Below are 13,658 nucleotides of genomic sequence, written 5' to 3'. Positions count from 1 at the left end.
ACAGGTAGAAGTATATAGGAGCAAATTCCTAGGGAATCCATGCACACTGAAGGAGGCAACTAGCAACCTGAAGACTTTGCTAGGCTTCGTGGAGGAGCTGGGGTGGTTAGAGTAGCGCTACCTCGTTTCACGCAAAATAGGCACATTTGGATGTCGATTTGCGGAAAATGGCCAGCGGGCTTAGCATGGTAGCGTGACAAGGCCGTGATAGGGCGAAATCGTGATAGTTATCCACATCTGACAGCGGTAGATGACAGAATGACAGCGGTAGATGGTAGCGTGACGGCCGTGATAACGCGAAATCGTGATAGTTATCCATATCTGACAGCGGTAGATGACAGAATGACAGCGGTAGATGACAGAATGACAGCGGTAGATGACAGAATGACAGCGGTAGATGACAGAAGCTTGACAGACGACAATTTGCATAACATAGTCGTTGGATAATTTGACACATTGTCCCATTTTGACAGTTCAACTTCGTTAATGCTATCCAAGTGCTTCTTAGGTGACGATAAGTCTTGTCGTGGGTGCAAAAAGCTTGAGAAAAAACCTATTTTAAGGTGTAAATTACCAGTACGTACTCGTTTTTCAATAATTTTATTGAGTTACTAGTTAAAACGTTCCGCTGCATATATATAATATTGTCAATATTTAGGGATGGCGAGATTTTTTTTCTTCCGGTTCGCGGCTGCTGCGGAGGAAAAAGAAAGAAGAAGAATTCAGCGCCGAACTCTAAGGGATGCTGCAAACCCCTTTGATATGCCGGACAAAGAGTTCCGGCAAATATACAGAGTTCAAAAGGAGTTAGTATTATATTTATGTGGGGAACTAAACGCCGACCTCCAGCCTCGCAAGGGTGATGGATTGCCAACTCACCTTAAGGTAAAGCTATAACATTGCAGTGTTCCTCATATAGGTAGTAAATAGGTATTCTATGTAAAACAGACTTCTCACACAACTGCCAACTATAACATTTAGGACCATGCTACTAAATTCTACTAGGTATCTAATATTAAAAATCCAAAAGTTTGTATGTTAAGATATCGCACAATCACACAAAATCAGCTGATACAAATTTGGGTGAAATTGTTGTTTATAACAGAGGTTAGGTACATAATCTACTTTTTACCCTAAACTTTATTTCTTAAAGGGGGAAATGTACTTAAAAAATTAAGCAATTTACATCTACCTAAGTATTTGTTTTAGGTTCTAACAGCATTACATCTTCTGGCTGATGGAAGTTACCAACGTGGGACTGGTCAGGACCATGGTTTATCCATTGGTCAGACAACTGTAAGCCGGTATCTTGATCAATTTGTAGATGCTGTGAACAGAAGGTATGTTGTATGTTGAGTACTGAACTACTAGACATAAAAAACTGTGATGGTCCACAAGTGCTATCTTGGTAGTTTTTACTTCTTTGTAGTGTGGCTGTATTGCGCAATGAGATAGGTATTGTGTGATAGTTATGTTCATGTTCAAGTAGTTACATAATGTTGTTCTAAAATGTGCTACTTTTTACAGACTTAAAGACCAATGGATAATTTTTCCTGGAAATGAACAGTCCCGTCGGTCAGTTGCCACAGGATTTGAGGATGCATATGGTCTGCCAAATATCTTGGGTGCAGTAGACTGCACCCAAGTGAAAATATTTCCGCCACCTCTGCCACATGGAGTGCAATACCTAAATCGTAAAGGCGTTCATGCCCTTAATGTACAGCTGGTAAGTACAGTTACAAATTACAATATTAATCAGAAACCTCATCACGGGCAACAATATATGTTTATGTATATAAAAGAGAATTTAGTATAAAGGCGGATTGTCAAAGTAAATTTTTGTAGCCAAAGCAAATTTACTGCCATCTTTCGACACATGATTAAAACTTTTAGAACGCTATTTGGCTTAGATCCTTGTTCTTTCACTGATATGTGTTAAAGTTGTTAAATGTCAAAAAGTGGCGCCACCTACAAGAGCATAGGCCAAAGGTATGGCGACATCGCTCGAAAAAACAATACGCCTATATTTTAAATTCTTTTTGTGTAAGTATATTATAATTAAATAAGTTTTTGGAAAAATTTCATTTTTGGTACAAGCTTTTATCGCTGTACTTTCCTTTCCACATGCAACTAATACTTATCGAGACAATTCTAAAAACCCCAAACACAATTAGGTTGCGTTATTTTATCACAGAGTTCCTATGACCACAGTCTGTCTCCATCATCAGATCAGCTCGATGGTACCATAATATTGTATCGTCACACACATGTGTATGCAAATTTTCAGCTTCATCGGAAACCAGGAAGTGGGTCAAATTTAACTTGCAAGATTTGACCCTTACAAACATAGTTACACATTACATACATACTTACTTACATAGGTACATTGCTAAAGGCTTGTAAAAAAGAAATGTACCTAAACACTATAGAACAATCTTACACAAATCGACCAAGATCATGCTGTAATCTAGGTTGATCATAATAATTCATTAAAATAATAAATATCTATAGTTGGTCAAATCAAATTGTCAATAAATAAGAACAAAAAAACTATACTCATCCTTTTCTTTTTACTAGTGTAAGACAACGATAGTATGATTTTCTCTGTCTATGTTTGAAATGAGACAGCCTTTTGATAAACTATATGTGTGTCACTATGTACTACTTGGGTGTCACAAATTCTCAATTAAGAAATAAAATAAAAACCGGCCAAGTGCGAGTCGGACTCGCGCACCGAGGGTTCCGTACTTTTTAGTATTTGTTGTTATAGCGGCAACAGAAATACATCATCTGTGAAATCTAGCTATCGCGGTTCATAAGAACAGCCTGGTGACAGACAGACAGACAGACAACGGAGTCTTAGTAATAGGGTCCCGTTTTTACCCTTTGGGTACGGAACCCTAAAAATCATACCTCATATTTTTCAGATTGCAGATGTCAACTGCAAAATCTGCGCAGTGAACGCGAGGTTTCCTGGCCGTGTGCATGACTCGTTCATATTTAACAATTCGTCCATTAAGGATGAATTAAGAAGATTGTACAACGGTCACATTGGGGAATATTTCCTTCTAGGTAAGCAGAAAGTTATGTGTGTATCTATACTTAGATCATGACTTGGTTAATATACTTACCTATTATAAACTTCATAAAGCATTAGGAAGAGGGATGTTTCGTAAATTATTCACATGCTTAAGAGGAAAGGGGACGGTCGTTTCTCCATACAATCGTAGCCCCCATTTTCCTCTCTGGATATCGACATTATGGAAAATATTGTTACTGAATTGGATTGGATATTACATTAACCATAGCTATGCCCCTACGTTTGATTTTATAATTTTTTTGATTATGGTAAAAATTAGAAGCGAAAAACAGATTTTATAATCTGTTCTAAAGGAGGGTGCTGAGCTTAGTCATAACAACACAAATAGTCACAAAAAAGGCAGGCACATAACGGGTTGGAATAGATATGTACGCGATGCTCACCGCGAGGCTCGGTTTTGGTACTTATGGTGGATATCGTACGGTAAACCAGCTTATGGGTATGTTTATGATAAGATGCACGAGTCGAGAAAGGTATTTAAATCAAGGCTTAAATTCTGCCAAGAGCAAGAACACGATATTAAAATGGACATCTTAGCTAAAAATCATGCTAATAGGGATTTTAACAAATTTTGGAAAAACACCAATAAATTCAATATTAAGTCGAGTCTTCCGGTGAGCGTGGCTGGCATACACGAGTTGGCCGGTATTGCTAACGCTTTTAAAGACCATTTTACTGTTACCTCACCGCTACCCCAGTCAACGGAGACGCTCGAGACGGAGGACCAAGTGGTGACTCCCAGTATAAGATTCTCAGCGAAACAAGTGACCGCTAAGATTAAAAACATGGTTAAGGGGAAATCTCCAGGCCATGATGGCCTCAGTGTCGAGCATCTCAGGTACGCTGGAAGTCATCTGCCTAGAATTCTATCTCTTTTCTTTAATATGTGTATTGGCCACAGTTACTTGCCGGAGGATTTAATGCATACTGTTGTAGTTCCTATTGTAAAGAATAGAACGGGAGACGCTTCTGACATATCCAATTACAGGCCCATATCGCTTGCCACGATTGTGGCTAAGGTGCTGGTTGGTTTGCTTGACGACGTGCTGGGAAAACACTTGAACATTCATGACGCTCAGTTTGGCTTTAGGCCGGGCTTATCTACTGAAAGCGCAGTGTTATGTCTCAAGCAGACTGTCCAGTACTACACCACTCGCAAGACGCCAGTCTTCGCCTGCTTCTTGGATCTGTCAAAGGCTTTTGACATGGTGGCATATGACAAGCTATGGCATAAGTTAAGAGACCATACCAGCGTACCTCGGGAGGTCACGGCTTTATTTAAGTATTGGTACGGCCACCAGTCGAATACTGTAAAATGGGCCGGCGTGCACTCTGAAGTGTATAGGATGAACTGCGGGGTGAGGCAAGGGGGGTTGAGCTCACCTAAGCTGTTCAATCTATACATGAACGAGTTAATCGAGGAGCTCAGCAGTACCTATGTCGGATGTCACGTGGATGGGGTGTGTGTTAATAACCTCAGCTACGCGGATGATATGGTGCTGTTGAGCCCCTCGGTTGGTGCACTACAGCAATTGGTGAAGATATGTGAATCATATGCAGTTGCCCATGGGCTAAGGTACAATACTTCGAAAAGCGAGGTAATGCAATTTAAAGCTGGGTCAAAATCATACAAAATGACACCTGTTGCCCTTTGTGGTACCGCTTTAAAAGTTGTACAGAAGTTCAAGTACCTTGGCCACTGGGTAACAGAAAACATGTCAGATAATGATGATATAGAGAGGGAGCGTAGGGCGTTGTGTGTTCGTAGTAACATGCTGGCCCGCAGATTTGCTCGTTGTAGTAATGAAGTGAAGCTAACGCTTTTTAAAGCATACTGTCAAACATTCTACACCTGCAATCTGTGGGTCAGTTTTACGCAGCGGGCATACAACGCCCTGCGCGTGCAATACAATAACGCGTTTAGAGTGCTGTTTGGGCTGCCGCGTTACTGCAGCGCGTCAACTATGTTTGCCGAGGCGCACACTGATAGTTTCGACGCAATAGTTAGAAAACGGTGTGCGTCATTAATCAACCGTCTTCGCCACAGCCCAAACTGTATTCTAAACGTGCTGGCGCAGCGCTGGGACTCGCCTTTGTGCGCGCGCTGGGTGCGGCTGCACGCGCCGCCGCAGGCCGCACCACGCCGTTTTTAATTTAAGTAGCTTATATGTTTGTTTTTATTTTATTTTATTTTTATCACTAACATAGATTTATAAGTTTTGCTGTGCCTTGTACTAACAATAATATGGATTTTTTTATTCGAAATAAAAATATTGAATTGAATTGAATAATAAAAATTAAATGCTCCTAACTCTTAGGGGCATGACTCTGCAGCGGCGCCACCATAATGAATATCAATGGGTTATATGGTGAAATGATGTACCTAAAAGGTACACCATGTACAGTCGCCATCAGATATATCGGAGCGGCCGAGGTGCTCAAAAATATCTGAACACGCACTCTAACGCCTTGACAATAGAAGCGTGTTCAGATATTTTTGAGCACCTCGGCCGCTCCGATATATCTGATGGTGACTGTACCTAGAATGTTCATGGCTGTACCTGTGATATGGAACAAAATAATGGGCATTTAGTACTCATAGTTAGAAATGATATTAGCTATTTTTTTCTTATGTAAATTTATGTACTAATGCTGTTTATTACGTACCTATTGAAAAACATAATGTTTTTTTATTAATTTGTGATTTTATTTACTTTATTTAGTTCCTAACCTTACCGCGGGAGCGCGGGAAGAATTTCTATCTCCCTCTCGCTCATACCGTTTAGTTAGGTTAGGAACTAAAGAAAGTAAATAAAATCACAAATTAATGAAAAACATTTTTTTTCAATAGGTACGTAATAAACAGCATTAGTACATAAATTTACATAAGAAAAAAAAATAGCTAATATCATTTCTAACTATGAGTACTAAGTGGCGCCGCTGGAGAGTATGCTCCCGATCATATTCCGAGAGGAAAATGAGGACTACGTTTCTCCACTTTCGTCTTAACTATTGTGTAACCAAATCATTTTAATTTCAGGTGACTCGGGGTATGCTCTCGAACCATGGCTCATGACGCCAGTGCTGAACCCTGCCCCGGGAAGCCCAGAAGCAAGGTACACGGCCTGGCACTGTCGTGTGCGCAACACAATTGAGCGTACCAATGGGTACCTCAAAAACGTATTCCGGTGCCTGGGCCACGACCGCGTCTTACACTACAGCCCGGCGAAGGCATCGTCGATGATAAATGCATGTTGCGTATTATACAACATAATGCAACATTATAGGTAAGTGTGCTTAACATTGCAGATTGTTTTAATAATCTTTCCCTATATAAGCGTGTTGTTAAAATAATTAAATGAAGATAAGGGCAAATAGAATCCCATCAAAAACATTCTTTATATAGGTATGAATAAAATGTAAATGATGAGCGCTATGCAATTGAAATTTTTTATGCTTAAAAAATAAGTCTACTATTGACATCATATCCCGGAAATTTTGTTTATATGGTAATCCAGACCCAAGTTATGAGGGTTCAAAAAAACGACGAAGCGCTTCGTGAGAAAGGTACGAGTAGGTAGTGCCCTTGCGCTTCGCTTTGCTCGCCTTGGCGAGATAATGGAATAAATTTTATTGTTCGGTGATTGATGAAGAAAGTTCCACTTTTTTAGTCTTAGTCATGAATGATTAACATCTTCAGATTTCTTCTTTAAATGCTAATATACTTAGGTACCGATTTTCTCCCTTTTCTTGCAGAAATCTTCCGGAGGGAATCGTAAGAGAAATTGAAGAAGGGGCTCCTCAAGAACTTCCTCATCGTCATGCGCAAAACGGGCTCTTATTAAGAGTGGCGCAGGAAAAGCGTGCGCGGCTAATAAATACATATTTTGCTTATTACTATGTTTTATTATGATACAAATACCTACATAGTATGTCTTGCTATACCCAAGCAGAGACTAGTAAATATTATAGTTTCGAACGGCAAATTTGAGTGCCCTTTGGACACATTTTTGAGTGCATTAAAAATCTTGTTGTGTGACTAATGTCAGTGACCTCTTCCAGACAGCTAAATTAAATCAACAAAATACTTCTTTACTCAAATTTGTGCTCAAAGAAATTAACCTCTAGCCGCCCACACATCAAAACTTGCCAAGAAAAAAGGAACTTTGATTTGTCAAAATAAAGATTCAAATGAGAATAGAATGAGAGACCTTTTTTTAGGCCTTTAGGCACCTAGAGGTTAAGGAGAGAAATAGCTATTTACGATACTAGTGCGGAAAAGAGGAAACCCGAAACGAGTGGCGATAAATTAAAACACGACCGCAGGGAGTGTTTTAAATCGACACGAGTTGCGAATTACGGAGACCGGGACAGGGAGACCGCTTTTTACTTTGCGGACCTGGCGGCCAAAAGGTTAAACGTCTTCCTCTTCTATTATAGTAGTATCATCCAAGATCTCCGTCTCCTCCAAGTTTTCTAAGTTCTCCAATGTGTTAATACTGAAACAAAACCAAATGGAATTATAATAATAATTAAGAAGTGGTTCCTTTATTCAAGGTATGAGATATGAACTAGAGTCGGACCAAGTCTGCAACAATTTTGATAGTAAGTACATGCAGTGCGTGTTATTTTAAACGTAAAACTTCTATGAAATTATGACGTATAAATAACACTTGCATTGCGTGTGCTATCAAAATCGTTGCAGACTTGTCTTGATCAGACTCTAGTGTGATTACTTTTAAAGCCACATCCATCTATGTAAGTAAGTTGGGTCTCTCTGACAAATACTCAAAAATTATCAAATGATGGTAAACGAGCAAGATCTTGCTCCTAGGCAAGGTCAGACGATGGGCTTTTAATTAGTTAGGTACTTCTTAGTACAATATATATTACGTTTATTTGTTAGTTGATATCAGTATTAAAAATCTTACCTCTTCGCCATCATGTCGTTCCTCTCCTTTAAAATTCTTAATTTTTTGTTTTGAGTTTCGTTTAATTGTTTTAGCTCGTTTAGGATGTCCTGTGAACATAAAATATGTTATAGCATGCTGAAACTAAGTGATATTACAGATAACATAGTAAATAGCGCTATCTACAACAATGGGGATTGTCTGTTGTAAGTACATAAAGACTTATTTACTTGTCCCATACTAAAGTTACATCAAAAACCCTTCATATGCAACCCATCATATGTTTTCTTCGCATACAGAGTTAATGCGGAAAAACAGATTACAAATTAAACGTACACATTTAGACGGTTTTAACAGCCTTATAATCCTTATATCTTTCAGCAGCGCCATCTATTTCAGTTATCATAACTCACACAAAATATAACTATAATAAATTGGCAAATTGTATGTACATATTATAATTGATTTGACTATAATGGTACTACCAAACACTGATATACACCACACACGAATGAGAAGCTATTTGGTTACTTAAATAGGATTAAATAAGTCTAGTGTTATGAAATAGATTAGTATTTTTAATAATAAAATTACCGTATATTTCCAGCCTTTCTATAAAATGCATGTTAGAGTCTGTGCGGAAAGAGAAGAGTCGTAGAATGTATGGGCTCCCTTACATTCCACGACTTCTCTTTCCGCACAGACGCTATTTATTAAGTTTCATAAAAATCATAAATTCATAACCCTCTTATCGGTCGTTAGTGGCGGTTGTGTTATTTCATTTAAGGGTCTCCGGCAAGCTCGGTTCTCCATACAAACGTAGTTCCGCTCTAATTTTAAAACGACTAGCTAGATTGCTCTGAATCTTTGTACTTAAAATAGAATAAGGTATATCTATGTCTGTAATTCGTTTATGTAGCTTCAGATACCATAGTTAAAAAAATACAGCGAATTTAAGTTTTTCATACAAAACTTGTTTTTGCTCTATTTCGTTTGTTTTTTTAAACTGGAGCTATATAAACTTATTTCAGACCTATAGATATACCTCATGTCATTATATGTGCAAAGTTTCATTAAAATCGAATACGTAGTTTTAAAATGAGAGCGGAACTACGTTTGTATGGGAAGGTGCAAATCGGCCGAGCTTGCTGGTACTGTACGATACGAGCAATCCCGAAATGTAGATTTCGGGATTGCTCGTATATTTATAGAAATGACAAAACATATAAATAAGGTTAGATGGGGTAAGCGAAATATCGTGGCAAGAGTAACATTCGTAGGGAATGGTATCTAAGTGATTTATGGAGCTTACAGGGATATGTATGCATATGTATTCTTACTGCCAAGTTTGCAAAAGTTAGCTAAGGTGGTCAGAGTCTACTGTTTTCTTATACAGAAAAATAAACAATGTTTCTCTAACCCAACCCGACCTTAAGAGGCCGGTGTCGATTTTAGTCGCAAAAATGTAAAATTGATAGATTTAGTCGGTGAAATTGTACACCTTTTGATACCTAATTGAAATAACAAGTACTGGTTTCTATTAGCACGTCTTCTTATCCTACCTTTTATCAGATAAATTTTTTGAAAACAGACTCACAAAATTAGTAATGTTTGCTTTTCTGATGGACGTTTAGGTAAACGCGCGTAAAGCATTGAATTTGTCGCTCTTATTTGTAAATTTCGTAAAGTTTGGACTGCTAAACATGGTAATTTTGTATTACACATATTCTGTACTTGACGTTTATCAGACTACATTTTTATTATTATGACTTTGAAGTAGTGTAAATGAAAGTTAGACGAAATCAATTTTCTCCAGAAATTACTTCAAAACAAGTGACAATATCTCTGACAATCCACTTAATTTCAACGTAATTTTGATACTTAAATCATCTACAACATCTGCTGAAACTATTTTTATACATCAATTTGTATAATTTACCACCATAATTTTTTAAGATTTTTTAAAAACTGCCTCTTCTTTTCATATTTTACCGGTGACGCACGCTCGCGACCTCATTATTAAAAGGCAAGATGAGAAGACGTGGTAATAGAAACCAATACTTGTTATTTAGATATTACGTAACAAAACGTGTATAATTTCAACGACTAAATCTATCAATTTTACTTTTTTGCTCCAAAATCGACTACGGCCTCTTAAAGCATAGAATGATTAGTTTATAATAATTAAATTAATTACTCTTAAAATATTATTATGCTCATGCTGCAGATGGTTAAATTGAGCTGTTGAAGGTGTCGGTTCCGTCGTGCGGTTGCGGGGCGGACGGGCGGGCTGTGTGGGTTGTTGTGCACGTGCAGGTCGCAGTAGCGTGGGGTAGGGATGTACAACTGCGGGGCGCGGATCCACATAGATGGAGCTGTGCATTTGACGTGCGGGTGCGGGCAGGTGCGGGGGACGAGCATAGGGGGCGGTAAGAGAGAGACGTTCGGGTAGTCCAGGACTTGAGGGGAGTACAGATAGCGTGGAGCGTGCGCGTGCAGGGCTGGCAGAAGGAAACGAGAACAAATGAGAGGCAGAGAAGTGGGGTTGTTCGCTGAGAATGGGCGCAGTAACGGTGGCGGGGGTTGTAACAACAAGGAAATTTTCAGAAGTCAGTTCAGCAGAAAACGTGCTGCTAGCCACACTGTTCCCAGCACCCGAAAACTCAGCGTAGTCTTCAATCTGAGGCAATCAGCACATGCAAGTTTAAAATATTTGATATGAGAAAGAAAACAAGCAAAACGTAAAAACTTTTACCCGACTACGGTTTCGTTTTTCTTAAATAAAGCACCTCTTTCTTTTCAAAAAAGTCAGTTAAATATTATTTTACAGTACATATGGTGCTACTTTCTCGCACTAGTGCGTAAAAGAGCACTTTTCGTGCATATGTCGAAAGTTTAAAGGGCCATATGTACAGTAAAACGTTGTACGATACACGTGCGAATAGGTAATTCGCAACTCGTGTCGATTTAAAACACTCCCTGCGGTCGTGTTTAAATTTATCGCCACTCGTTTCGAATTTCCTCTTTTCCGCACTTGTATCGTAAATAACTATTGTAGTATATGTCCAGTCGCGCTTATACACACCTCATTCACCTAAACTGATTCAGTAATTTAGACACAACAAAAACCCCATACATAGACTGCTAAAATTATAACATTCCCATCCCCATAGTCGGGTAATAATAATTCCGCTTAAACCAAACCCAAAATTAAAGATCTGAAAAAGCTAGCTCCTGCAAGGGCGTCGCCAAGGGGGAGCAGGGGGAAGCAGCTGGCCCCGCTAGAGAATAAAATTTGTATTAAATATGTATGCCCCTCCTCCCCTCCGCCATATCGGCCATCAGCTGGCGACGCCCTTGAGCTCCTGTACCATATCAATATAAAACAAAAAAAAACCGGTCAAGTGCGAGTTTGTTTAACTCGCGCACCGAGGGTTCCGTACAAACATTCAATTTTCTCATATCAATCACGAAAGACTTTTGAACAGAAGCACAATTGCAATTGCTAAGCATATTTGTGTACAGCGCCATCTATCGGTAAATTGGCTTATTTGCAAATGTTCAATTTCAGCTCTTTCATTACTTTCATATGACATGATTGGGCATTTTCCATAATTAATAAAAATAAATTTAAAAAAATACAATGTGGCTTGTTTATCGTTATTCATAACTATTCCAAATTTTACATCGATAGCTTATGTAGTTCTTGAGATATTTAGCAATGTGACAGACAGACGGACGGACAGAGTCACACCATAAGGGTTCCATTTGTACCTTTTTGGTATGGAACCCTAAAAATATTGGCAAAGACTGTATATATATAGTCCTCCTCATCGGTTTCGATGACGGTGACCTCAGCAATTATGGATTACGCCTATTATGGGCTCGAATGTGGCTGGCCAGGCCGACTAGGCCTAACTAATTTAATGTTAAATCAAGTGGGACAAGCTTTTAAAACTATTATTACTTATACTTACATGACTTAAATTTGCCAAGCTCATAGTGAAAACCCATAGTTATAACTCCATGCGATTATGGAAAAATTTATGTACTAACTAGACTTACTAATAGTGTTAAAACAATTTTTAAAAACTTCACTCAGCCTAACATTAACATAACAGAGTAACAAGACAATAAACTCTTCACCTTCATCAGTCTTAGTAATAGGGTCCCGTTTTTACCCTTTGGGGACGGAACCCTAATAAGAAAGTTTAGAGTACTCACTTCATACATCAGAGTCCTTATATAATAATAATAAGTTGTGTAGGAGGTATATGGTAAAACATATTACACTACATTCAAAACTGGCTTAAAACTTAATAGTCGTTAAGCTTAAACCGTATTAAAAATAAGTTTTAATAAAGCATGCATTATAAAACTTATTTTATATGGCTTATTTGTAATTGAATGAGTGAACACGCTAAGCTTACTTATTTCTCTATGGTTTAAGAAAAGTGAACTTACATCTCCAATTCGTGATTCCCCCGGACCCACTCCTTCAGAAGTATCTCTGCCAATGGCAGCCAGGACCAGCTGCTCGTCCTCACTGATTTCCGGTATCTCTGCCGCATTACCAGTGAGGACTCTAGCCCGGTTAGCTGTAGCGTTGTTCCGTCTAGCCTTACGGCTCAAGTCTCGCCAAGTCTGACAGACAAAATATACTTAATAATTTAATATAATTGACACAAAGAAGAGAAGAATAGAAGCCTACAGAGGAACCTGTGTCAAGATCCTCAGCATTCAGGGACCGACTGAACAAGAAAATAATTGACACATGCAATATTACAACATTACTATTATTTACTAAACATTTAACAGCCAAATTATATTAAGTGATGACCCTGTGCAAAAGAATATAAAAAATAAATTGGTAAATAAATAAACAAAATTATTCATATTAAATAAATACCTTTTTGAAATAATTAATAAGCAACACTCTGTGACCTGTATTATTGTGGCCTTAGTAATCATTAAGATGTTCATTTTAAACTATTATACTTCCAAATGATTAAGTTGTGATAATGATGACACAAGGTACAGTTGCACTATAATTTCATTCAACATTATTACATACTACACTTCTATGCAGACAAGTCACAGGGCGATCCTAGTTATGGGAAGCAGATTTACTCACCACTTTCCACGCCTGCACTGACTTATCCGGCCCGTGCTCCCTCAACACCTGTGCGAGGGCTTCCCATTGCGCCTCGTACCTCTGCGCTCCGAGAGGCCCGTCATATTCTCGGTTCGCGAACCGTTGGTGCTGAGCCATATATTCAATCAACATCCTAATCTGCACTGGATTAGAGCGACTGAAAAAATAGTCAGATAAATTAAGTTAACAATAAAACGAAGTGCACGAAACTATATTTTTTCTACAAATAAATTATTATTGTTTTGTGCAACTTACATTTTGGTCGTTTTGGGTGTCATCCTTTTTCTAATATTGGGTTTAAAACATGCAATCGGAACTCTAATAACACGCGAACTGCCGGTTACAAGTTTTCGAATTTTCAAGTTGTCAAGTTATGAGTAGTTGAATTTTTTTAAACTATTTATTTTGGTCTAAAAAAAATCTTGTTTTGTGTCAATTGTAATATTAAACTTATTGCCACAATTATTGTAAACATTAAAATGCTTTGACCATA

At 38.3% G+C, this 13,658-nt stretch overlaps 2 protein-coding genes across 2 annotated transcripts; one reads left to right on the top strand and one right to left on the bottom strand.

Annotated features, from left to right (window-relative positions):
- The first annotated feature begins 662 nt into the window (after window positions 1-662).
- Window positions 663-7,033, top strand: LOC134741733 (putative nuclease HARBI1). Its single transcript, XM_063674625.1, has 6 exons — window positions 663-885; window positions 1,210-1,340; window positions 1,528-1,726; window positions 2,928-3,072; window positions 6,141-6,387; window positions 6,857-7,033. Exons 1-6 carry the CDS (start codon window positions 763-765, stop codon window positions 7,011-7,013), a joined length of 1,002 nt encoding a protein of 333 aa, XP_063530695.1. The 5' UTR covers window positions 663-762; the 3' UTR covers window positions 7,014-7,033.
- A 110-nt stretch (window positions 7,034-7,143) lies between these two features.
- On the bottom strand, window positions 7,144-13,316 carry LOC134741815 (uncharacterized). Its single transcript, XM_063674712.1, has 4 exons — window positions 13,145-13,316; window positions 12,475-12,654; window positions 8,032-8,120; window positions 7,144-7,599 (listed from the first exon to the last, which is right to left on the bottom strand). The coding sequence occupies exons 1-4, from the start codon at window positions 13,295-13,297 to the stop codon at window positions 7,515-7,517; spliced, it is 507 nt and encodes a 168-aa protein (XP_063530782.1). The 5' UTR covers window positions 13,298-13,316; the 3' UTR covers window positions 7,144-7,514.
- Window positions 13,317-13,658: the final 342 nt, after the last annotated feature.

The sequence above is a fragment of the Cydia strobilella genome, chromosome 5, assembly GCF_947568885.1.
Source record: "Cydia strobilella chromosome 5, ilCydStro3.1, whole genome shotgun sequence".
Lineage (NCBI taxonomy): Eukaryota > Metazoa > Arthropoda > Insecta > Lepidoptera > Tortricidae > Cydia > Cydia strobilella.
Note: the sequence above shows the minus strand (reverse complement) of the source record. Positions and strands in the feature narration are given on the sequence as shown.

What these genes read in the sequence shown, in the direction of transcription:
- LOC134741733 (XM_063674625.1), top strand. Translation starts at nt 763, where the DNA reads ATGCCGGACAAAGAGTTCCGGCAAATATACAGAGTTCAAAAGGAGTTA. An exon ending in GTAGATGCTGTGAACAGAAG is followed by an intron (nt 1,341 to 1,527) that starts GTATGTTGTATG and finishes TACTTTTTACAG; the next exon opens with ACTTAAAGACCAATGGATAA. An exon ending in AACATAATGCAACATTATAG is followed by an intron (nt 6,388 to 6,856) that starts GTAAGTGTGCTT and finishes CTTTTCTTGCAG; the next exon opens with AAATCTTCCGGAGGGAATCG.
- LOC134741815 (XM_063674712.1), bottom strand. Translation starts at nt 13,297, where the DNA reads ATGTTGATTGAATATATGGCTCAGCACCAACGGTTCGCGAACCGAGAA. An exon ending in CAGTGCAGGCGTGGAAAGTG is followed by an intron (nt 12,655 to 13,144) that starts GTGAGTAAATCT and finishes TTTGTCTGTCAG; the next exon opens with ACTTGGCGAGACTTGAGCCG. An exon ending in GGGAATCACGAATTGGAGAT is followed by an intron (nt 8,121 to 12,474) that starts GTAAGTTCACTT and finishes TTATGTTCACAG; the next exon opens with GACATCCTAAACGAGCTAAA.